Source organism: Ruditapes philippinarum, unplaced genomic scaffold (assembly GCF_026571515.1).
Source record: "Ruditapes philippinarum isolate M1 unplaced genomic scaffold, ASM2657151v2 ctg827_1_1_1_1, whole genome shotgun sequence".
In the NCBI taxonomy this organism is placed as follows: domain Eukaryota; kingdom Metazoa; phylum Mollusca; class Bivalvia; order Venerida; family Veneridae; genus Ruditapes; species Ruditapes philippinarum.
In genome coordinates, this window is record NW_026865957.1 from 1 (window position 1) to 27016 (window position 27016).

At 31.6% G+C, this 27016-nt stretch overlaps 2 protein-coding genes across 2 annotated transcripts; one reads left to right on the forward strand and one right to left on the reverse strand.

The window, feature by feature from the left end:
* Positions 1 to 365: 365 nt before the first annotated feature.
* Positions 366 to 15084, reverse strand: LOC132730846 (uncharacterized; the record flags this gene model as incomplete). Its single annotated transcript, XM_060716915.1, is given in 10 exon segments — positions 366 to 761; positions 1030 to 1183; positions 1534 to 1700; positions 7838 to 8363; positions 10729 to 11105; positions 12026 to 12132; positions 12502 to 12675; positions 13014 to 13169; positions 13903 to 14073; positions 14890 to 15084. Coding segments are annotated over 10 exon segments (2324 nt in total), but the record flags the coding sequence as incomplete, so codon positions are not given.
* Positions 15085 to 17899: 2815 nt separating this feature from the next.
* Positions 17900 to 25614, forward strand: LOC132730854 (cyclin-dependent kinase 20-like). The gene is made up of 10 exons (XM_060716925.1): positions 17900 to 18059; positions 18821 to 18894; positions 19223 to 19262; positions 20078 to 20266; positions 21159 to 21280; positions 21860 to 21922; positions 22875 to 22926; positions 23319 to 23390; positions 23754 to 23909; positions 24418 to 25614. The coding sequence occupies exons 1-10, from the start codon at positions 17985 to 17987 to the stop codon at positions 24604 to 24606; spliced, it is 1032 nt and encodes a 343-aa protein (XP_060572908.1). The 5' UTR covers positions 17900 to 17984; the 3' UTR covers positions 24607 to 25614.
* Positions 25615 to 27016: the final 1402 nt, after the last annotated feature.

Here is a 27016-nt window from a genome sequence, read left to right on the forward strand (position 1 = left end):
AGTCATTTCGCTAAACATTGATTTAATCATCTTTGTAAGGGATATGGATATCATAAAGCATTTATTAGAAAAAAAATGTAATTTTAAACCAAATGGAGCCAGCGTACCACGACCTTTTTTAATTTTTAAGGACACAATAATTTTAATGAAAAAGAAACTCATATGTTTTTCTTGAAGATAACAATTTCTGTAAAGCGGCTCCTTTGCATGACACATTGACATAGTTGAGGCTATATATATATATACAATATTACGTATTGAAAATCATGAATTTTACGTGGTCTCGAGATTCTGTTTTCAAGGTCTATATAATAATAAATTATGACGAATTACGAGTATAAAAGAGAAAAATATTACCTGATGATGCGCTTTTCAAGCGTTTGAGGATTTCAGTTTTATATCGCTCTAAATATGGCCAAGAACATAAGTCGTCTGACGCACTTTCGCTCGGTTGCGGCATTTCCGGTACCGGTGTGTGGTTCAAAGTCTTTATTTGTTCCTGCGATACCTGGTCACCAGACGAAGAGCTAGGTACAGGATCGTCAGGCGTTAGCTCTGAACTAGCATCGTATAATGAAGTATAAGAGCCTTCTTTTTCAATGTCAAAGTCATCTTCTTGCACTTTTGGCGCATTGTCTTCTCCCTGACGACGGCGTCTGTTGCGCGAGCGTGGTGTATCACGTGATCCGTTTGGCGTTTGAGGAACAGGACCGTGAATTTCTTCGTACATTTTATCGATGATTCTTTCCATTGCTGTATTTCTATGAAAATAAAAACCAAATTTACTAACAGTTACTTTTTTTTTAGCTTTCCCGCCCTGGTCCCGTACATTGCTTTATTGTTGTTGTTTTTAAATGATATCTTAGAATAATTTGGTATCCACAATATAAGTTTAACAAACATGTGAATTTGAAAGAATATTTTAAGTGATGCATATGTTATTTCTGGAATATATGGGAAAAAAACATTATTTATATGCATAAAATGAGTTAAAATAAAGGAAACATATTAATTTCATCGAAAACAGACCTTTCGTCATTTTCATCTGAACTATCGCTAATTTGAGCCACATACGTTCTTCTGGCTTCTGATTGCTTCTTCCGACGGCGTCTCTTCCAGCGATTGTAGCGTTTATCAACCATTGCTTCAAAACAAAACTGTTGGCCAGACGGTAACGATGGATCTGATAGACACACAATTTATATTCATTTTAGAATTAAAATTATGTACCAATTTTCGAGCGAATTTTATTATGCGCATTCATTTTGAATACTTAAAAATATCTTTGATAAAATGAGATAGCGATATTTTTTCCTATCTTTTCATACATAAATTCTTCTCTTGTTGCATTAACAAGAACAAAATAAATTATGTCCTTTATTTTTATTCGATATCCGTTTCACATTAAACTCTAGTACATGTACATGTGTATCGATATTAAAGATAATTGACAGAATTCCTAAGGGTTGTTCAAACACATTTTATGATATGAATTTGTAAATTAGCAAAAAAATCATAGAATATCAACAATACCGTTTTGATTTATAACTTTAGTTCTCTGCAGACGTTTAAGGAAGGTGTCGCATCCTTCGTCAACTTCCGGTGACGTGTTCAACACGGGTTCGTTATCACCATTAAATGAGACCCACTGTGAACAAGGGGTGTCACGTTCCGGCACTATCATTGTTGACGTCAGCGTACTGTAAATCGTGAAAAAAGGCATTACGTTTAATGTATATTTCATAATTTTATAAATTTTATAAATATATATTTATATAAAATAAATATTTATTTGTAAATGTGGGAAGCCATTTGTTCCTGTTCAAGACAGTTTGTATGAGGGATCTTATTAATTAACTTCATGGCCTGTATAACACAAATATTTCTATGAAAAATAAATTGTGAAATGGTATTTCAATATCAGCAAATTTCATAGAAAATTAAGTATTGCTTTTTTTCTTAATATAGGTTAATTGTAATATGTGCATGCATGCGTTTTGTGTGCCAATCTTGTTATATAACAAAGGAACGTGTGTGAATACGCCAGTTTAATCAATTCGTAGCCTGCATACAAATTGATTCCCATTACCCACTTATATTGTAATATCTTAGCGGTTAACAAAATGTGGATATCAATTTGCATTTATTATCGACAACGTGACCAGACAAAATCAACCTCAATACCTGTTAACATGACGTACATATGATTTTTTATCTTATTATTAATAATAATTTTATTCATATGTATACAATTATATCATTAACATGTATTGTTATGATGATTTGATTGTTATCTACTTAACGGGTACTATTTCCTTTAATTCATGCCAGGGTTATAAATCGAAATCTGTTTTAAAATCATTATCAAATTCGTATAGGTATATCATATGTTGTGAGTGAAAGGGCCATGTATTCTACAAAAACCTCTCTTTTGTACTGTTCAAACTGTATTCAAAGTAATGTAGGCTTTTGTTCACTTAATCAAATTTCAGCCCTGTTAAATGATAATACAGAGTTCGGTTTAGAAATACGGGAACATATATTCTCAGTGCCATAGAAATTAATTGCTTTAAATGGTATTGGAACAGTAAAACTATTTACGCTTTACAAATATATACAATGACTTATTGTCACATATCTAATAGTATCTGCTTGAATAAAAAAGAACAGAATATAATTATAGAAATTCTTCACCTTCCTATAGACGTTAACAATTATTTCCAACCGACGTTTTAAAATGGAACACAAATTGATTAGCCATTGTCCAGTATGGAGCAAGGCCAGTCTTCAATGCAGTCAAGCCAGGCTCTATATCGCCGGTAGCTATTCAATACTTTGTGTTTTGATATAGTGCATATACCGGTAGTCTAGAATGAGCAGATTTTCCATAATTATTTCTAATTATTTATAACATGCTTGTTATGACATCATGGGCATATTGCCTAATGGAATAAAAGAATAAGCTGCTACTCTAAAACATCGTTGGTTACCCACTGTATTTATTCCGTATATAGATAATGTATAGGTAACAGACGATGTTCTAATATTGACCAAAAAAACTAATATCATTTAGATATTCTTATAAATTTTACTTGAAAAAAAATGTTGATAAAGTTCTAAGTGATTTAGTATCACATACAATATCATGTACACTAATATACAATAATATTTTTTTTTTGTTCTAGAACATTCAAATATCTGCTTTATAAATATATGTAATAATGAATCGTGTATCTCACACTTATCAACAACATTCATATATAATTTCTTTGGTGGTTTGTTGTTGTCCCATATTGAATACAATTGACAACAATAATTTCTTGTATTACAGGCCTTCCATTATAGGCCGATTCATGTTAAATTCACTAAAACTTTGAATGAACTGTTCCAAATTTAAAGCTGGGCAAACCCATTATGAATTTATGATCAATAAGGTTTAAATTATAGAAATTACAGACACATAAAGCCTCAGAAATTAATACATTTTTCTTTCCATAGAAGCGACAAACTTGTGTTTAATAATGTTGTAAAAATAGATTAAGAACATGTTAGATGATAATCACATAAAAGAAATAATGCTGACTGTGCAGTATGTGTGACAAAAGTAAACAAACATGTACTGTATTTAAACTTCCATACAAAATACTAAATCACTATAACAGTACTGATTGTCAAAACAGTAAAAGAAGCAAAGGATGACTCAGTCCTTATAGTCAATTTGGGTCTTTTTGAAAACCGTAACAGTGCACAAAATATAAAAAAGTTGATAAAAAGAAAATAAAGATAAAAGTATTTCTGAAGCTTAGTGGGCCTATAAGGATACGTAAGTTGAAGAGAAAAAAAATCATGTAAACTCCCCCATGCAACTATCCAAACAAACACCCACATCAACTCTGAATACTTATTGTACATCATTTATATGTATTTGTATCATAGTTTGGGGACCTTTCTGTTGAAAATGTGACAGAGTTAAATCGTATACATATACATGCACAGTGCGTTGGTATTAGTTACCCGCACTCCAGAGCATGCCCATTGATTGGTTCATTTTGTCCGGGGTTTACATATTGTGACGATAGAGAAAGGGAAAGCGATGTAAATATCATATTCAGATGCTCGTTCATTGGTTACTTTTTTGTGGGGTTTCATATTGTGGTATCAGGGAACGTGTTTTTATGTTTGACTATGATACAAAAGAGAAAGAACATCAAAACACTCGGTAATCTGATTTATACTCGGGGGCTACGCCCCCTCGTACAAATCAGATAGCCTCGTGTTTCGATGCTCTTTCTATTACTTAATTATTTTATGTTTATGAGGGACCTTTCAAAGTGGTTGTAATATGAAAACGACATAAAAATGGTTTTTAATATGAAAACGACATAAAGAGATTTAAGATTAAATTAATCAACCACCAGCCACACTGTCGACACCCTATTTGAATAGACAAATAGTAGAGATATAAATTAATTAATTGAATGTGTCAATATTTAAGACATAGCGTCAGGATGTATATCTTTTCCCCTATTTACCTATTTTACCTCTAAATCCAGTTCTCGTTCGGTTCTTAACATATTTTTAATGAAGTCACTGTGGCATAAATGTATTAATACTATGGAGAATACTAGGATGAATTTCGTGTTAATATTTATAAAAACGTCATTTCCTATGTTATAAATTATGTCACTTAATATGATTCAGAATCTAACAATGTTTCCATTGTTTTACCATAGTCGGAAAATATAACCATATCACTTTTAAAATGGAAGGGAAACTAAGTTTTAATCCATTTGACATGTAAAAACGTAAGACCTTATAAAAAGGGTGTATTTTTACTGAATGTAAAGAAGTATGAAACTTTTATGTCGGTTTATACTTACTAAACCACGCATGCGCCTGGCGCAATCTGTACTTGTTTATTGTGCATTTGTTCCTTTTTCCGGCTCATACAAAATTGAGTATTCGTCTTTAAGCGTATCTAAAACCGTTTATTATTATATTTTGCTTTGTTTTGTTGTTTTTGTTGTTGTTGTTTTGTGATAAATAGCTGATGCTAGGTATCGTTTCTCCCAACTATTACTATCGTCCACACAGTAAGGCCAAAGAGCAAAGTACAGAAATGCTTATCTCAAAATTAGAGAATGTTCATGTCCAATATCCATAAACTTATTTTGTTAAAATGAAAATACTGTTGACTTTAGCCAAACAGTGTTTCGTTAAAAGAACACATGTCCTCGCCGTATATTTAGTGCACTAAATCAAATAATAAATCTAAATCCAATAAACAAATATCTCCAGAAATGTATTTCGTATTTCAAATCCAACATATCATAAGCATTGATATTAACACAATTCCTTTCTTGAAAAAGAATCATATATTCCCTAGACACGGGCTATATGTTGTAACGCAAAACACTTAGTTGGGCTAAAAGACAGAAATATCCTTCCGCGTTAAGTAATTACTTCTAATCACGCTATTTTATAAAACTTCACATTTACGTTCACAACGTTCTCAAATGCAAAAAAGATTCAATCATTTAAGTGGCATACTGCCTAATTTCAAAGTTGGGAGAAATAGGTTATTAGAGAACGCCTAATTCTAACAATACTGGTTGTTCAATTCCGACGCCGACTAATTTCCTAGATGATTCTCCATATATTTTTATCAAACGTTATTCACTTTTATTTCGTTCTGTACAATTCAAAATGACGATTAATATATTTAATGATATGTTTTTCAAAATTAGATTCTTAAAATGAAAGCACACCGCTACTTACACATTTTAGCGGAGCTTTTCTCAATTGAGTGGAATTATTTAAATTAACGTCATGATTTAGTCAGTGTTTAGTCTAGTCTATTGATCGCACTTGTTTTGTATACATTTCCAAAAACAATATTTTAAAAACATTTCTTCCCGTTCTTTTAATCCCATGAAAAATATCCAATAAAAATGAATCAACGTTCAAAAGTTCGCATTATTACAATAAGCAAATATTTAAATTGCTATAAAAACTAAATTTGCGAACGATTTAATCTCCGGATAGACAATTTAAATATTTTTCACCGATCGCCCCACACAAGGGAACGGTTAAGTAATTTCACTTTATGATGTAGATAATAGTCCTAACACCAGTTTTAACCTTTTCTCAACAATAGAGCCCGTCATTTTCATTGCAACGCTCGAAAAATGGCAATGAAAGCCTCCAAATAACACCGAATAGGTCCGTCTTTTTAAATGAGCGTTTTACCTCGCTTTTCTCTTTTTTCATTTTCAATATCAATTGATTATCGATCGGCCTTCAGTAAATAATGCTCGACTACCATTCCATTATTTACTCCATATAATGTAGTTGTCAGTTTTGAATTAATTGCTTGAAATACGAGATTCCAGTATCCTTGATGTCACGTGATCAATAAAAGTGAAAATATACAATTGAGAACAAAGCTCCATTGTCAACAAAATATGTAAAGAAAAGTACGATTTTTCTCAAAACTGTAATTAATACTTTTCTCGATAAAGTGTTGAATCATATTTTGATCTTTTTAAGATTAATAAATAATTTTATTATATACTTATAAATGAAATATTGAGAAACATTGATGAAATAAAATGCGTATTTTCATTTTCCGTATTTTCTCTGTAAAAATTTATTTTTCACTGCAGTGAAACATATTTTCCGTATTTTCACTGGTGTCTTGCCGAACTACTTTCTTTTAAATTCTGCCAGTACACAAAATTTAAGGGAAAGTATTTCAAATTTTATCGCAAAAAAGAAAAATATATATATATAATAAACAAAAAATTCAAGTTTTTTCTATAAATACATGATTTATTTTCATCTTGTGGCATGAAAATTACCATATTTCACTCGTGGCTTCCGCCACTCATGAAATATTTATTTTCATACCACTCGATGAAAATAAATAATGTATTTATAGAAAAAACTTGAATTTCCTCTATGGATTTTATGTATCAATATTTTCTCAAAACTAATTGTTAAGATTTTGAAAAAGAAGACTTAAGCTAATACAGAAGACCGGTTGGGGCATTTAACTATGAATTTAATTATGAAATTGAAATCGCAAATACATCAAGTTGAAATCGAGAATTCATAAAAATGAACTTAATTAAATCCGTGAAGTTTTACATCGAGAATTCATGAAAATGAAAATATGAATTCGTGGTGATGAAATCGTGAAGATGAAACCGTAAATTAATGATGTCACCACCGGCGATTTTGGTTTTTCACTACCAATGATATTCCATAATGACATATCCCCCGCTTTTATTTTTCCATTACTTCTTGGCAATAAAAATCCTTACGGTGTCTTTGTTAAAAAAGCCCATTCAATTATATAACAATTAAATAAACAATTAACATTTGAATGTCTTAAAGCAGCATGCCTCCAAATTAATGCTAAATATATTTAAATGTAAAACATTGTACATTAAACAAAGAACGTAATTTACACATTGCAAATGGCACATTCATTACAATATCCAAAATAGCCCTGACTGCCTCACACAGTGGAAATATGGTGATAAATACTGAAAAATCAGTCGCCAATAGCACAGTACATGCAAATTATTCTTGAATCTTGAATCGTATGACTTTTCTTAAAATCTTAAGTACATTAAGCTCAAGTTTGATAGTCTTGAAATAGTTTTTGCTCATCTGGAGGCATGCAGCTTTAAAAGAAAGAAAAAACGGTCAATATGAGAATAAGTTTTTACCCTACCTTTTTTCAACAAATTCTATTTCATTATGGCTATAAACTTCAAAAGAGTATTCTATTAGAAGCATGCACTTTAGAATTGCCAGTCATATTACTTACATGTCATGTTTTATGATCTCACTTCCGGTGCAGTTGTCGTCTGATGAAGTGTTTTTAATTTTCTGTTGATCGCAATTTTCTTCTGTTGAAACAGACACGCAGACGTTTTTAGTAGGGTTCAAGGTCGTTGACGAATCAAAGCACGTGATTGTAGTATCATTTTCACGACTTTGTTGCCATTGTGACAAGTCCAGTTGTTTAGACAGCTCAATGTGTATTGCGTTTTTTGTGTTAACTTTACTTATTTTGTCAGCTTCTGTGTCCGTCAAAGATTTTTCAGCACTGATTGTGGCATTGTTATCAATATTCGTCACTGTGTCGCTTCTGCTACGCTGCAAGTCCGGAGGTATTTCCTCCTTTTTAGCTTCGTCTGTACAGGGTTTCAATGCGCCGACCGGAAGTTGAAACGAATCAGATTTTTTGTTTTCCGGAGAGTTGCTTGTTTTTGACTTTGAACCTTTTTTGCTTATTGGAGGAAGGTGAAGGTCAGTGTTGCTGCTTGGTGTAACCTTATCACACAAATTGGCTGAAATAAATATAGTTGAATGAACTCATTATCTTTACTGAACGGGTTTTTCCCCAAGACTGTTCCCATTATACAATACAATACAATTTTACAAAACAAATAGCCTAAATAACCTTATTGCAAATGAAAAGTGTTTATGATGTTTATAGCAAAAATCAAATACATGTATTGCATAATTTTATGTAAATGAGATCAGACATCTAAAAATGCACTCAAGATTTATTTGGCTAAAATTTTTATCATTCATCGTTCGTTCGTTTATATCATTGTCTTGCCATTAAAGCCAGCACTCTTTTATGGGAACTAGACATTGCGCCTGACATCACGCTGCAGTCAGTGGGCTAGTTTACATTCCCAATAAACCCCCCATAGCGAATTAAAAAATTAAAACAAGAATCTCCCCTCCAATACATATATGTCCCTAAAATTATGGTACTTAAAACAGAGACACGTTAATAAAAGGAAGTGTACCGTTTATGAAACGAGTCTAACAAAACTGAATATAGGTAATTATATACATTTTATCAGTGTATATTATATGTCTCTGATTTTATCAATGTATGAAAGTCTTTGGTCGATTGTTACGATAAATTGCTGGAATTATCAGCAATTAAAGCTTTACCATTTTTCCAAACGCGGCATTTAGCTCATTTCGCACATTAGACTTTGCCAAATAGAATATCAATGGTACCGTGTTGAAATCATGGAGGGCTTGATTAATATTTTACGCTTCAATAACGTCTTGATTTATATTTGCAAAAACAATTGTACAGATAGAGATCGAGTAAAACTAGAATTATTAATTGACTGTTTCCTTAATTGGCTCTATCGCAGACGGCACATCGTATCTACCCGACACCTCTTCCATGGGCGAGAATCGATTAATAAAAACAGTCGCAGTCTGAGATACAAATATTATCTCAAGAAAAAAATCTTCATATCAATAAATACTGAAAAGTACGCCGCATTTCCAATCAATTTTATTATAGTAAATTGAGCATATTCAAACAGATACGTTGGACCAATTCAATACCTACATTCCGCGATTTTTCCTTTTCGTACTTTATCATCGATTTGTCATTCGAATCAATTAGAAAACGATAAAGTACCACTCCATGGTTTATTTGAATTCTTGTTTGTTTTATGGAAATAATTTACCTGTACAATTCTTATTTGGACGCAGTCTTGTTTGACAATGGAAAGTATAATTATTCAGTAAGACTTAGCTATTTCACTTAGCAAATACAAGTCTAAGAATAAGCAATTCTATCAGAATAGAAATTGTTTCAAACTGAAAAAGGCCAATTCATTTTATTTGGGCAAATAGAAAAGCTCTTTATAGAATAGACTTAAGATAATCATTTTTAAAGGCACATTATGCCTCAGAAAGTTATTCTTTCTTTAGAAAGGGCAGACATGAGTTTTATATAATGTTTAAGTAATCTGTTTTAGAGCAAGGTACATGCTTATCACCTGAAGTCAGAAGTGACGAATATCAGAATATTTGCCATAAAAGTAGCAAAATGTAAACAAAGTAGTATTTTGACTTCTATACAAATACTAAATCAATATAACTTTATTAATTGCTATAAAGCAACAAATGTGAAAAAAAGATAATTGGCAAATTAGTTACTTTTTGGAAACTATAACAGAATATCAAAATTAAACAAATTTTGAGAAAGAAAAATAAAAGCATTTCCGAGACAAACTGAGCCGTAAAATAAAAAAAACAAGGAGTTGGTAAAGTGTAATGTGCGAAATGAGCTAATAACAACCGGGCAGGATTACTTTATGTGTACTACAAATTTAGTGAGCATTTAGCTGTTACTTTAAGCATGATAGATAAAACTCAATTTTGACCCTACCACTTACAATATCCAAAATTTACATTCTGGTATATATTTTATAATATTTATACATATCTTGAAGATCTAATTGATTAGACGATTGGCTTATAAATACGTACAATAATCTTGTGCCTAATCTTTGAAATGATGACATCATATTTATTCATAATGCCTCCAACATGTTATTATTATCTTCTTTTTTTTTACTTGATGCAGTTTCAAAAATACTCAGTCGCCATACTAGTATACAATTACATGAACTCTCTTTTGCTCGTTTCGCTCTGTTGGAAATGCATATAATTATAGAGGATGGAAGTCAAAATTCTACTTGTTACTTGTTTACAATATGCTACCTTAACGACACATTCCTTCACGTTCATTGCTACAGTTGTTAAACGTTTAACGTGCTCTTAATCCATTATTAAAACATTATTAACCATGTGTTTGACATTTCAAAATAAATAAACTATTTAGATTTCTGGGGCATAATGTGTGTTTAAAGTATCTAAATTTCTTACCATTATCATGTTTTGCGTTTTGCGAATCATTACTTTTTTCAACATTCTTTGTGTTAAATTTAACATTTCTCATAACATAATATTCGTCCAACAGCTCCTGACTTCTTTGTTCTTTTCTTTGTATTTTTTCTTTCAATTTTGTTAAGTTGACAATACGTTTTCCTTCCATTCTTATCTCTCGCCGTTTTTTCTTTAAGCGGTCTTTTTCCATCTTTAAACGTTTCTTCTCTGCGTGCAACTGCAAGGAACTTCTGCACATGTCCACGTGTTCTGATAATCTGATCTGCTGTGTACTTTGGTGTTCCTTACATGTGTCATCTTCATTTTGATATGGTACATGCTGTATTGAAGTATGCCGATCCATTATAGAACTTAACCTAAAAAATCAGTTAAAGATCCTGTATGTTTTGTGATTGATATTGTTACTGCCTGTATACCACACTTGCAAAAGAATATATATGTATATAATTATGCAAATAAAACAATTTTCAAACATCCAAGAATATGTAAAATGTGTACTGCAAATATTTGTGCACATTATATGTAATCAATAAATTGCATGCATTCATTTCTTATTGGAAAATTTGACTTGGAATTTATAGAAAATAACTTTCTTATTACCTCCCTTTATTTACATGAAATGTTAAATTGGGTAATATCGTTATAAATAATGCTTATTGGAACTTACAATATTGACAAATCTTAATTTGAGGATCATATTTTTAAAATAAAACCATGAAAAAATTGTGTTACATCTCGGCTATTAGTCATAATATCTGAAGTTTGACGAAAAGGACCGAGAATGTGCAGTTGCATAAAAAATGCTCAAAATTGTAACCAAAAGAGTGAAAAAAAATCTCTTTCTAGGGACACACAACTGAAAAAAAAGGATTGTGACCCCAAAAGTATTTTCATTAATTTGTTTCAATCATAATTATTTCTCTTTGGCCATACAAAGTGTAAAAATAATTATTTACCGCTTTTTGAATGTGTTTAAAACTTCCAGTATTCCCGAATGAATGAATAAATAAGAAGTGTGTGTGTGTGGGGGGGGGGGGCACAAAACAGGAAACATAGTAATGACCTGAGTTAGACTCAGCCTTCTGATCTCTGGGTTGAGAGACAGTCTTCTTAATCACTAGGCAACCGCTTCCCTTACTTTCATTTGTAGACTATTAAAGAAGTTATAAAAGGGGTAAATAAATTTTAATGGGGTTCTAAATAGAAGGTTTAATACATGCATTAGTAATTTTACTTTTATATTGATCATTAATTATATTGAATAACGCATTAATACCGTTTATGTAGGGTAACTCGCGTTAGTTCCTCCTCGATCACACGACCTTCACATTTGACACAATGGTGCTGAGGCTGTTTCACAAAACCAGGATTAAAGTCACGACTCTGCTTATACACAATTTATAATAAATGAAATATAATATATAAAGACTATCTTTTAGAATATTGGTTAAGTCTTGGAAACAATTTTCTATTTACTTTTTTGTTTAGCTTGTTTAACGACAGCATTTGATTCTATAAATTATAATTTATTAACCACTTAGTCCAATTACATACCTGGCATACATAATTATATACAAAAACGTCTAAATAGTAAAAAAACTTGAACTTCCTGTGATTGTACTTGCTTTTGGAAAGCGAGATAATGCTTCTGGAAAATGATGGAACGGTGTAAGCACTAGTTATCTCTCTTTAATTATAAGCAAAGATAAACTTAGCAGAGTGATTAATTAAGTCATTTTGTTGTTTACTTACATAAGATTGCTGTCCTTGCTCTAGTCTTTCCGGGCATATAAGCCTTTGGCCACCTACCACAACTCCTTCCAGACTAGGTAAGAAGTTGATGGGGCTTGGAGGCGGGTTGTCAGGGGAGTGACTTAACGTCCTATCTTCAACAGAGTCCAATAAGTCACTCTTCTGTACTTTAATCTGAAATAGATGTGTAATGTTTGAATTCCTCGCAGGAGACTGTGCAATATCCCTCACCCCAACTTTTGTAAAAGTTTCTTTTCTTGATGTCATATGAGGGAAAATGTTTCAGTTCAATATCTCATTGCATACATAATACATGCATCAAATATTTACACAGCTATGATTTTTACATAGTAATTTACGAACTTTTCAACATTGTCAGGGCTTTCAACATTTAAATTTCTTAAAGTAATAGTAATCTATTCTTTAAAATATTTGCATAGGAAATGTGAGTAATAAATCATTAAAAAAATTGCCAAAAAGCGTTCCAATAAAATAACTATAAAACAACATACTGTAGCTTGCGAACGGTCCTCGACGTCCCACATACCGTGCAGACGAGGTTTTGAACCGACCACACAGAAATCGGGGGCGACGGCCGATTTAGTGCGAGATATTTCCTTGTCGGCAAATTCACAGTCTTTCAAACGGACGGGCGTGGTGGATAGCGACTGAAATGTAAAGACAAAATTATTGCTTGAAAAAGTTTAGGGGAAATCGTCATTAAGAAATCAAAGGAAACATAAATCAGAACACATACATCACAATCTAGAAACCAGACCACATCTTATGGAGAAAATGCTCGACAACCCGGCCAATAGCATGCGTTTTTCGACTGACTTATATTGTAGTGTTAGGTTTGCGGAAACATTGTGCCTTTATAAACGATATATATTGTTTCTTTGCATACAAAAACATGGTTTCTTTGTATTCTTAAGGACACTTTTTGACAATATATAACTTATTGAGCTTTTATGAATATTTAAGCATGTTATAAGAATGCTAAAACTTAACCACAAATAACTTGGTTTTAATATTACATGTATATACATATATGTATATATAATAATACGTGTTGTTTGTTTGTTGTTGTTGTTGTTAGTGGTGGTGGTGTTGCTGTTGTTGTTAATTATTATTATATAATAATTATTATTATTATTACTATTATTATTATGAAATTATTTTCATTTACAGTGCAACCTCCATAGAGCGGCCCTCTATATATGACAACCACCATTTACAGCAAAGAGTTTCAATTTATCCAACATAGAATTTTTACCACTCTAGAGCAACACCATTCAGCAACAATAAAACTATTTGTCTACCATAGGGTGTTTGCGCTGCAGAGGCTATACTGTATTTACTGGCCAAGCTAGCTATTTTATATACATGTATTTACATCACCTTTGAAATGGGACTGTCTGACTCTCTTCCGTCACATAATAACATTGTGGACCGGGGTATCGGGCTTGAAACCGGCGAGGCAGTCAGTGTAACTTCCAGTCTTAGATCTATGATGCCAAAGGATGTTTGTCTGCTCAGGTTACTTCGTTTGTTTGGAGAAATACATTTTGTCTGCAAGAAATAATCAATTTCAAAAATGCTTCTAAAACATGATTAGATCTGAATATGCACAAGAGCGACTATAGTTTAAAGCTTATATACTGGATTATAGCATAAAGATTAGATCTATATAGGTCTGTAATATTTTGCACGTGGATGATTTGGCTGGTAGGTTTCTTACAACTGCATTTTTAATTTAAATTGTCATTGTGATATAATATCAATAATATAATAATATTAATAATGTAATATCAAGGGAGAATTCAAGATCTGGGAAATAGTTCATGGGTTGGAACTAAAATAACGGAGCTAAACACATGTGAGCAGCCACTTAAATGTAGCAGTCTTACATTCGAGTCCCTGTCAAGCAACTTTCCCATCTTACCACGTAATAACCCGGTAAATGAAACATTGACTCGGCTTCTTTTGAAGATTTTTTCTCCTTCGCCGTAGCTAGATATATCTAGGCATGAATCCAAGATATTTTTATCAGATAAAGGGTTGCAATATTTTGACAATGGTCAATATGTACATATTTTTCAGACAGTCTGTGGCATTTTACTAGTTTTCCACAGATTGTCACGAGTCAAATGTTTGCTTATTTTGACTTGTTTTTGTGTGATCTCACTTAAAAGCGTAAGTTGAAATCCAAATTAAAGAGGGTTTTGACATACAAGTATTCAAAGCCCGGGGTCATGACAACGTCGCCCCCCCCCCCTCCCCACCACCACTACCCCTCATGATTGTTAATTAAAAGGCTATTTTTCTGTAGAAAAGGAAAACGTTAAACTTGGCTTATCAGTTACTGTAAAAAATATTAACTCCTACCTGAAGCCGTTTTCTATTAAGAAGGGAGCTGGATGAAGACCCACATGTTCTGAGCGAGACTGGAGAGTTACATTCTGCGACAGTTGCTGTCGTCATCTCACTTCCAGTCTAACCCATAACAGGTTAACACGGGTTTTAACGCAGAAAACTTTTCATTACACCATTTTCCCTGTTCTGCACGGAACTATATTAAAGACGTCATTGACGTTACTTAGTGACGACGCCTGCGACGTAGTCAAACGTTTGACATCATAATGTTGCTTTTGAGTTATCAAATTTTTTGTAAAACTGATAATGAAAACTTAATTTGATGACGGTAACATATAAAGAAAATACATGTCGATAATATATAAAAAAAATCAACACAAAAGCAATATTTTGTTCTTTTCTACCCTAATGTGCGGATTTTTATTAAAAAAAAAATAGACAGACGCATAAATTCTTGCTTGTGTCGCGAAATAAGTTTTAAAAAAGTCGGAAGCTGTCCGAAGTTGTTTTAGTTACAATTTCAGTATTTTTAATGGAAAATCGCGATTAAATGCTGTACAGAAGCTGAAAAAAGAGTCTTTTAAGTAAGTTAATAAATATTTGATATTAATACTAAATGATGATTTTAAAGAAATTTATCATAATTGGATAACATAGTTTGTAAACCGTATGGAAAACGAGAGAGTGAAGTCAACAGATTTCGGATATTGGTATTTTTCTGTCTAAAAGGGACAATTTGGCGAATAAAATGTAAAACTACTGCTTTTGAACAAAGCATCTATAAAGAACATGTCTGCAGACCATATAATGATTTAAAATAAAGCAGTTACTTTATGAGAAATCGACAAGTAAATCAACAGTTTAACAGTTTGTGCTGACTTTTTTCTTCACTATAAAATTTAGTTCTGGCTTCCAAAACTTTATAAGCCGCTTTTTATCATTTTTGTTTTTCATCTGATGCGGCATTAAAGTTTTTGATTAGACCTGTTACGAAACCTAACCAGAATAACATAAGATGATTTATTCTTGTTTTTCACTTGCAAATACACTTGACCTAATCAATTCTTGTGCATTTTACGATAAAACAATTATTTTAATATCATTCTATACCAATTAAAGTATCAAAATATTAATACCGTCATTAAAATTGCCTATTTAACTTTAAAATATCCATTTACGCCGACTACAGTCGGCCATGACATTCAGCTGCCACGCGAGACCTCGTATGACGTCATTCGCGGGAACAGATTTGAATAGAGTCGTGTACTATATTTAGAACATTTTGTTGACATGATTTTGATATTTTTATTCAAGATAATGTTTTTATTTATTTTCATTAATTTTTTAGTACTTAAATACGATTTTATTGAATATAAAAGTCAGTAAATCACCTTTTTCAATATCTTTAAAAAAGTAATAAATTTATAAAAATATTGGAGGCACATGGGTTCATATAGGTCAATCTCGTAATCACGTGGTCAAACATTTTGGCAATATGGCGGCAAAGTGCCGAAAATTTTACCTGTCGAAAACTATTAGGTAGTTTATGTTCGTAATAAGATTTTTATTTGTCCATCCTTGGCTTATCAACAGATTATATATAGTTTTATCAAGGTATGCTTCACTTTACTTCATGGCATGTTCGATGAATAAATACGAGCGTGTCAGATTCCTGGCACGATTATTGGTGAACTTTCCCTACGGGGTTATCTTCAGCGTTCACGTCATGTCATAGTATATAAACAGGTACGCTGAAGACCTTAAGCTATATAAAATTAAATAAAATGACTATGTTTTGTGTTTGTCTTTTTAACTTGTCCAAAAGACATACAAAGTCTACTAATTTGGCAATATCCTGTAATTGTCCCCCGGAGACTTATCTATTTCTTCTACTGTAAACAATGGCAAACTTAACTTTCAGTGTTGATCTTGATTACACAGACGCTTTCTTCTACACATAATTTATGTAAATTTCACTTTTATTTATAATTTAAAATCCGATTATCCTGAGACATCAGCAATGCTTGTATATTTAATTTCCCAAAAGCCTTTTCTTTTTATAAAATTTGCTGTACTTTTGTGATTTTCAAAAAGTTACGCCTTGGCTAATTACCTGAACTACAATGTACCTTTTTTCTTTGGTTGGTTTTAAGCAATTACCAGTTAAACATAAAAAAGTGTTTCTGCCAGACTAGAATATTGGGGTCATTTGGTTTAAACATATTTATTTAAGCTCAATTGCGAAACAAGATCTTGAAACTTATATTAATCACTTTGAGTTCGCTTCATGGAACCAACCAGTTCTGGTGTCATTTAACATGATTTAATTGTGACCCTCTGTCTAAAAATATTGGGGGTGATATATAAATAAGAAAGTGATTAGTCATATGGGCTAATATATATTTGCTAGCCAAAAGTTATAGCCGTACGTAAGTCACGTTGAGGCTAGACATACTGCATTTTTAAAATAGATAACTTTAAACAATAATGAATAATTACGAATTATTACGCAAACTTGTGTTTCTAAAAGAAGATTTTATTGAATATCATGAAAATTTTATCAATTACAGTAGATCACGGATCAGTTAAAAGTACGACAGAAAATGTGACTGAATCAGTTAAAAACTTATAGATAAACACAGGTACCGGATACAAATAAATTTCAGATAATCAAACAATAATTGCCAATATAAATGGGATGGCACTAAAAACAGAGGTTTAAAAGACATTTAAAGTTAAGGTAGATTATGAATGTGTCTTTATAAGAAAAAACACTTTGAAAATTTCAATGCATGAAATTATTGCATCAGAAATGCAAGAAATTTACATGTATTTAGCTTCACTACCTAGGATAATATAAGAACATGTATATGTAAATCTCATCAATTTAAATAACAATATGGTATTCGATTTTGTTATTGATCAAATGGCAAAAGTAAAATAGTCACTGTTTTTTATTTAAATGTCATAAAGTCTGAGAAACACAATATGTATTTTGAATAATTTTCATTTTCAGATTACTGTTAATACAAGTGTAATGTGATGCTAGATACATGTAAGATGTTTTAGATGAGCAAACAGTTTATTTAAACTTCAAGACAAATAGGATGGAACAGTATACAATATTAGGAAGAGTTGGGGAAGGAGCTCATGGCATTGTGCTGAAAGCAAAACATATTGAGGTAATTTTATTGTCCATGATTTATATGAACTGTATATGATCATTAGAGACTGTATTTTTAATGCCAGGTGCTTTAAATCACTAGTGGTTACAGCTAGGTCTGCTATATTTAAATCATATGACTGCAATGATTTTGAATTGAGCAAGTGAGGTATATTGAAGCTGTCCTGTCAGGATTATGTTAGGTTTTTGGCATCACCAAATAGGGATAGGGGGCCATCTGACTCTAAACAAAAAAAAAACAACAACAATAGAGTTCATTGGGTAACAATAAAGTAAGTGGTCATTGGCCCTCTATTAAACAAAGGAAAATAAGGAGAGCATTTCGTAGAGAGCTTTCTTGTCAATCCTGGAGCAATTTATGTATTCCAATTTTGTTTGTAAATATGGAAGAAGAAATGAATATTGTTTAAACCAAAAGAAAACAACACAAGAAATGGCCCCTTATTCCATTTCGGCCAGACAGCCATCCTACTTACGTGATCTTTAACAAGTAAACTACAATTCTGCCATATAACATAAACTTTATAACAATAAAAACAACAACAACAAAAACAAAACAAAAATCATAAGAGTGAGTTTTATGTGGATTGAAACTGTCAATAATTCTCTTGTGCAGTCAACTAAAATTGATTAACATTGGTAAAATTGGAAATATAGACAAAGGATATGTTAAGAAATCTTTGTTTGCCATATGCAATTCATGGTTTTAGTTGAAACTAATTGTTGTTTCTTTTTTATCTTTAATTTTTTTACTTACAGAGTGGTGAAGTTGTTGCTCTTAAAAAAATACCTCTGAGGAAATTAGAAGATGGTATTCCAAATACTGCACTCAGGTAGGATTTGTCATAGGGATGATACAGTCACATTTTGTCCTATACATTTGTTTTATAATAGAAAGTAATATTCACCTATAAGAAATACTTTTCGTTCAAAGCTTTGTTTGACCAGCAGCACAACAGTAATGATGATGAGTTCAAAACTCCAAATGATTTTCTCCTATTTCATACATTACTCAATGACTGTGTCAAGTTTAAAACAAAATACCTATAAACATGTCTTTACTTTAAAGAGACCCTATGGAGCTTTTTTTTTGACGAAACTGATCCTCATATTCTTTTCATGATTTGTTTTGGCATCACAGTTAATTATTTTTTATTTCAGGGAAATCAAAGCATTGCAAGAGATTGAAGATAATCCATATGTAAGTTACATACAGTCTGAGTATGAATATATCTAAAACATTTGCTTTAAAATCTAAAAGGCTGTATAAAATATTTTGAAGTTACACCAAGTAGCCATAAATTCAAATGTTTTGTTATTTGTGAGTTTTATTAGTTTTCCTGTTACTGTTACAGTAATGGTCACCAGCTATTTTATTGGAATTTAGCATAGGTTAAACAACTGAAATTTAAAAAATAATAAAAAAAATATAAGATTTCAAAATGCTTTACTTAAGAAGGTTCGATATTTTACATTTTATTTTTATATGTGTATAAATGTGAAAGTTGAATTCATTTTCCTACTTTGAATTCGAAATAGCCCATTGTCAGTTATAGATATTTTAATATTGAATATATTTAATATTGAATGTGGCAAAGTGGATAAGGTTGTTGACTTCAAACCTCTTGCCAAGCACCGCTGTGGGTTTGAATCCCGACAGGGACTTTGGATTATTTCATGTAAGGAAGCTATCCAGCAAGCATATGTGCAGCGTTGGTTCTACTTGGATGCCCGTTAGTGCCTAAAATAATGTGCAGAAGTGCACCTGAGGTCTTCCTGCAACAATAAAGCTGGAAAGTCACCATATGACCTATATTGTGTTGGTGCGACATAAAACCCAACCAAAAGAGAGAAAAAAAGAAAGAAAAAAGAACCCTAAAACTGAGAAGATGTCAGCATATAGTGTCTGGTCGGACTTAACGAATGTACTGGCTGGCCTGGCTCTATACTGGTGGCAAAAGCCTATTTTTATGACAGACTGATTTAAAATAAATGTGTTTGTTTTGTGTATTACAGGTAGTTAAACTAAGAGAGGTGTTTCCACATGGAAGTTCATTAGTGCTGGAGTTTGAGTACATGTTCTCAGATTTGTCAGAAGTTATACGTAATTCTGACAAACCATTGTCAGAAGCCCAGGTGAAGTCCTACATGCTAATGGTACTGAAGGGAGTTGCATATTGTCATGAAAACAACATCATGCATAGAGTAAGTTAATGTTGATATTTTTTATTGTGCGTCGGAACCAATGGGTACCAATTTCGCTGAACTACATTCATCATGAATGAAGTGTATACCTTAACATGAATGAAGAACAAGAACATGTAGGTTACTAAGGATGATATTTTTTAGTGAAATAAATCATTATTATAATTATTTGCATAAATTTTGTCATGACCGTGGAACTTTGCTTCTCATTTGAAATGATTACACATTCATAATTATATATAAACCAAATCTGAAATGATGGCATAGCCAAGTGGTTAATGGGTTGGACAAGTAATCAAATGATTGTTAGCTGCATGGATTCAAATACCCATCAGGGTCAAGTCATTGTTCTCTTGAGTAAGAAACAGTACACTCATTACTCAATACAAGTTGGTTCCAGAAACAGAGTCGAAAGTGTGTCTATAAGTTTATAGCTTCCTACACAATAAAACTAAAATAAGTTCTGTATAAACCAAACAAAATGGTTATCTTCATTTAACTGCATCGTGATTCGTGAGAGTATATAAAACATGGGACAAGGAGGATATAGTACAATAAGTTATACAGAAAGAAAGTATCAGAAAACATTATGTAGGGGGCGGGCTCTTTTCATGACAAAATGCAATTACGTGTGTGTGTTCTACGCTTAATAAGAGTACCCTGTCATTCACTAAGAGTACAGACGCTGGACATGTCACCAATCATGTCAAATAGTTTTTAATTGCCAAATGGTGACCTATTTATTTTGAATCCAGTAATTCATTTTTTATTTCTTTCAAATGCAACTTCTTATGCAGGTATTTAATGTTTATTACCTCTATTAACTATTATATGTAAAATTAGAGGTACAGTTTTGTAGAAGATTATACTATGTGTATATATTTTTTTCTAGGATTTGAAGCCTGCTAACTTGCTGATAAGTTCTACAGGTCACTTGAAGATTGCAGATTTTGGCTTGGCTAGAGTTTTTCAGAATAAAGGAAACAGATTATACAGTCATCAAGTTGCTACCAGGTAAGTTCTGGTATATCTAACTTCTAGATAAGCATAGGGGTAATGCATCTGAGTAGGTAGATTTTATATGATGTCTTTGGTCATATGACATTATGACAGAGGTCTTAAAAGTAATATAATCTAGCTTTTGCAAATAACACACTAAAGAGATGTAGAAGATATTTCTTCTTGGGTGGTCTCATGAATGATAAAGTATATTTTTTTTGTTAAATTTTGTATGAGCTTTAAAGTTAAAATTGATAGAAATGGCATCAAAGGTAAAGTTGATTAGATCTTCGCTTAAATATTCCTTTGCAGATGAATTTCTGCAAGAACCTATATCTTTTTATGTGGAAATATTCTACAACTGGAATTGGTTTCCTTGGATATGAAGGTCAATGACTCGATACATAACATAATATAACACAAACATTATGTTATGATATACAAGGTGATGATTGAACATTGTCATAATTCCTAAATTATACAAGTTTCAACTTTAAAAGTACAATACACTATGATAAATATAATGAGAATTTAATATATCAGCTTTTACTGTTCCTCTAATGTTTATAGATAGTATTTGTGTTTATTATTTAGATGGTACAGAGCACCAGAGTTGTTGTATGGGGCCAGAAAATATGATGAAGGAGTTGACTTATGGTATATCTTCATTTATAATACTGCATGTTTGTAAGGTCGCTTTTTATTGGATAATTTTATTGTTTATATAATCTATATACACAACTCTTGTAAATTTATAATAATTTTTTGTTATCCTCAAATAAAGTGATTTTGCTGTTAAAGATGACTGAGATGTTATATGGCAGTGTATAAATGGTTGTTTTTAATATAACCAGATTCCTTGAGCTTAAAACATTTTATATTGAGCCATATAACTTGTCAGAAAGCTTGATGTTGATATAATGAAAAAGAATTTCATATAGTTTTTGTTTGGAAAGTAACTTCTATTGGCAATTTGCAGAATGATGCTTGTCATAAAAAAATACAAAATTAAAAATTATAATGAGATGTAAATTCTTAAAGATTATATTCCTAATTGTGTGTGGTGATAATTTGTAGAGAAAATATATTTCGACAATGTCACCTTTCAAAGTAATTTTTGATGCACAGCCAAGTCTTATGATGTACATTAGATAATTTGGAATTTGCATAAATTTTGGGATTGTTTGATCACTTTTAACCAGGTTTTCGGAAGGAAAAAACTGGTCATTAGATTGCGGTATGTCGGTGGGCGGGAGGGCGTAAACAATATCTTCTGTGCGCAACTGCTCCTACATTTCTCAAGGGATTTGTAATTCATATATTTGATAAGAAACTGATATTTATATCATTAAATTTTAAGATGTTTTTAAGTACAGAATACCTTTTTGAAAATAAAGAAAGGGTTTTTAACCATATTTTGCAAATCAGTGGTGAAAGACAAAAAAGTGAGATTCTAATTCACACTGGTGTGAATACTGGTTAAGACACCCAAGAAGCAGTTATTTAGCAGGACTTTCAGCACTGTCTTTTAACATTTGCATGGAGGTTTGCAGTATGATATTAAATACTAATTATAAATATCAAATGTAATATTCTGTTTGTATTTCAGGGCTGTTGGTTGTATTTTTGGAGAGCTTCTAAATAACTCACCACTTTTTCCTGTAAGTAAATATCATTAAGAATGATAACATTAAGTACATGTATGGCATTGAATATATTGAGACAAATTGTTCACATGATTAAAATAATGGTTTCTTAGTATCTGGTAGTATACTTCAGTTAGATTATTAAAAAAAATGTACGTGTGTATTTGTATTTCAATACTGTATTTATTATCATCATCATCATCAACATAATCTTTATTGTTGTTATCATAGTCAGAATCAAGTCCATCATTTTCATCATCACCATTATCATCATCAGCTTAGTCATCATCTAAATACTTTATGAAATATCTATCTAATTTTCATTGCTGTAATCATCATCATTATCATCATCATCATTTATACTTCATTATCATCATCTTTTAGACTTTGTTTGAATTCTTTTACAGGGAGAAAATGACATTAAACAATTATGTTGTGTTCAGGGAGTACTTGGTACACCAAATGAAAAGATCTGGCCTGTAAGTAAAATCATATTTCTCTATGAATAATATTGAAATTAATAGGACTAAAACTGTTATAAATAATAAGTTAATAAATTAATTAAACATGTGAGACATAGTTAGACGGTTTTCAACAAAGATTTCAATGTTATTGAATTTAAAGACACCTATGAAACCATGTAATAAAAAGACTTAGCCTTGTAATTAACTTAAATCACTAATTTTAAATTTTAAGTCTTATCTGCAAATAAATCAGGCCTTTGCTTCATCAGTGCTTCCATCTTGAATTCTGTATGCTTGTATTAATTCAAGGTTTGACTTGAATATCCTATGACTTTTACCTATTGTATAATTTGATCATGATGTTATTTCAATATTAAGGGCATGCACGAGTTACCAGATTACAACAAAATCACATTCCCGGAAACTGACCCCGTGCCATTTGAAGAGGTTGTACCAGATGCTTCAAAAGAAGCCCTGGATTTGTTGAAGAAATTTCTAGTTTATCAATCAAAACATAGAATCTCTGCTAAGGAGGTAAGCTATTGGTCAACAATCACCATTATGATGGGTGAGATATCACTGTACATATATTTTTCTGTCCATATTCCTGTCCACAATTATATATTTAAACAGAAATGATGAGCAATATATAAAGTTATACCATAATTTTAAAAACCAATGCTCATTACATCATTATGTAAATATCTGATATTTTTTGTGTACATGTCTTTATTCTGCAAAGTAAAGGCACAGTAATTGTCACCCATCATACAAACATGAATGTGATAATTTTTAATTCAAAATAGATATCATGACTGATCAAGTCAAATATGCAGACATGGTTTATAACTAAATTAAGTTGGTGCTAAATTCTAAATTAAAATCATAATACTGGTCTTTGGTACATAAAAATGGCAAAAGTGTATTTATTTTAGAGAGAAAACTTAAATAATTGTGTCGACAGATTTGTTTTTTGGCAAATACTGCAATGGTCTACAAGCTATTTTTCTTAAAAAGCATTTTTATTGTCATTTGTTACTAGGCTTTAGTTCATCCATACTTCTTCACGGAGCCTCTACCAGCACATCATTCTGAGCTACCAATTCCTCAACGCAGTCAACGTGGTCTCCAGCGGCGACAGAATGCACACCAGTACAACATTGACAACCCACTAGAAAAATCTCTCATTGACCCAGAACTTCTTGCACCTCATGTTGTGAAAATAAAATGAGGTTTATAGTTGAACAGGATTTACATATACACAAGAAAACATTGAAGCAGACAACAAGTTTTAGCAGTTTGTGAGAAAATGAAACAATATAAGTAAAATAGTTTACGGAAATTTGTCCATTGAATGGAAATAATGAATTAATTGTAATTGGATTGCGGGTACTTCAAATATTGTTGGAGGAATCTGTTTTAGAGCTGAACTTATGTGATAAAATTTACTTCTGTGCAGCTGAAAGAAATATATTTTAATATCAGGCTGTTGGTTTTTGTTTCTAAAAACACTGTGTTGATTTCAATGTAACATCCAATTCGGTAAGAAGTGTCAGTAGCTTATCTTTGTTATTCAGGCCTATTTATATATTGTTGATCATTCATTTTGTGACAAACAGTTATAGATATTCTTTGAAGCATGTAAAAACTATTTTAGTAAACAGTCCAGTGTTTAATTGAAATATTTTTTACAGAGTAGCAAGGGTAATAATATCAAGTTTTTGTTTGAGAGACATAATCATGTACAATATTTTAAATCTCATGTTTTAGAAGGATATAAGATTGTTAATGGGTGTCAATAGTCTGTGTCTTATTTGCTATAGCAAACATTTTATAATGATAATATTAAAACTTTTAATTGCTCTTTACTAATACATTTGGCAGCAAACTTTAGAGAAGGAAGTCCAAATAAACTATTGTTTGCATTGCTTTTAAAATGCTGCAAGATACCATATATTGCAAAGTATGTTTTTCTTTTCCTTCTTATTTGGAAATGGTTTTTAGATGTGTTCTATTCTTTAGCTTGCTTGTGTCAACAGATTCTACCCATGAAACCAGTGCAGACCAAGATCAGCTTACACAGCTAGCATTGTCATCTGATCATGGTCTGCACTGTTTGTTATTCAGTCAGTACATGTTTTGAAATTCTCCCTTAAAATGATGAATGGTTTTGTCCATATTGTAAGATGGACAAGTCCATTTAAAATATTTAGCATGGTAAGGGTTAAAATGGTTAGGGAGCAATCAATGGTGTTACTGATATTCTTGTGTAACCTTAACAATGCTAAATATCTTAAATGGACCTGTCCATCTTTCATTCAGGGCAAGACCATAAATCATTTTTTAGGGAAAATTTCAATTTTGTCCTGACTGAAAAGTGGACAGTGCAAACCATGACCAGACAGCACATTTATGACAGCTGATCCTGGTCTGCACTGGTCAAAGAGGTAGATTTTGTAGCCGGCAAAAGAATATGGATAAAGATTCATACTGACTTCAAAGACAGTGGATACAAGTGTGTAGAATAATTTCTGTTAGTTATATGTTAAGTGATCCGTCCATTATTTATCGTCATATTTGGAAATATGTTTTTTAGAAACTATAATTTTAATAAATTTTTACAAATTGTTTTGTATATTTACTGCTGTTCTGTTAATTCAAGTCATGGAATTATTGTTTATCTACAAGTACTTCTTGTACACTGTTAACCATTATATATATAGAACCTGAGTCCAGCTTTCACACCTTAGAAGTTTGATCAGGCTATATATTATTGTTAGCTCATTCTTTGTATTTTGATATTGAAATGACTGAATTAAACAGATTGTTCAACATTCAAAGCATGGTAAATCCATTACAAAAATTTAGCAGATAAAGGGAGCTCACTCTTTTAGTCTTGTGTAAGTTTTTAAGTAAAAAAGGGAGGTAATTGCTTTAATTTGTCTCTGTGAAGGGGAAATTCCATCATTTTGAATGTTGAAAATCAACAGGTTAAATCATGCCACGAACCTTCTCACCTTCCTAATTCCTCTCTAGGTTTAATCATTAAGTTTCTTCCATTAATGGATTTAATCTTCTGACTGAGTGTCACTTACTAGATTGGTTCCTTTCTGGTTCCCTCACCACAATACATTAGCGAGAACAAGAAGCATCTTTTATTTATAATATTGTCCATGTAATATTGATTTTATATTGAATGTCAAAAGTATAACATTGTAATCAAGTCAATGTTATTACATCACATGAAGTATAAGCCTAACCATAAAATGACACTTCGATTATCTGATACATAATGTGGAAAATCATCGTAATTCTTTGAAGCCTCAGATAGCCTTTGTCGCTGAAATTAATTGAAGCTTGGGCTCGGAATTGATGATTGTGATGATGGGGATCTGACTTCAATAGAATTAATGTAATTGAAATATCCGGTCTGTAATATTTTTGTCACATCATGCTATCTACAAAAGTTAAAGTTAATGACATAAGGGTTTATTTTTGGTAGCAGTGGATTGTGTGTGTGTTTACTCCAGAAATATTAAAATGCCTTATATTTTGATATTCATTATTTGATGAAAATGGGGGAGGAGAGTTGCTAAGTATTTTTTAAAGCTGCATGTCTCCAGATGCGCAGCAAGCCAAAA

Excerpts from the sequence above, each read along its gene's own strand:
- LOC132730854 (XM_060716925.1), top strand. The coding sequence starts at position 17,985 with ATGGAACAGTATACAATATTAGGAAGAGTTGGGGAAGGAGCTCATGGC. Across the intron at positions 21,923-22,874 it reads GATGAAGGAGTTGACTTATG|GGCTGTTGGTTGTATTTTTG; the intron begins GTATATCTTCAT and ends TTTGTATTTCAG. Across the intron at positions 22,927-23,318 it reads ATAACTCACCACTTTTTCCT|GGAGAAAATGACATTAAACA; the intron begins GTAAGTAAATAT and ends ATTCTTTTACAG.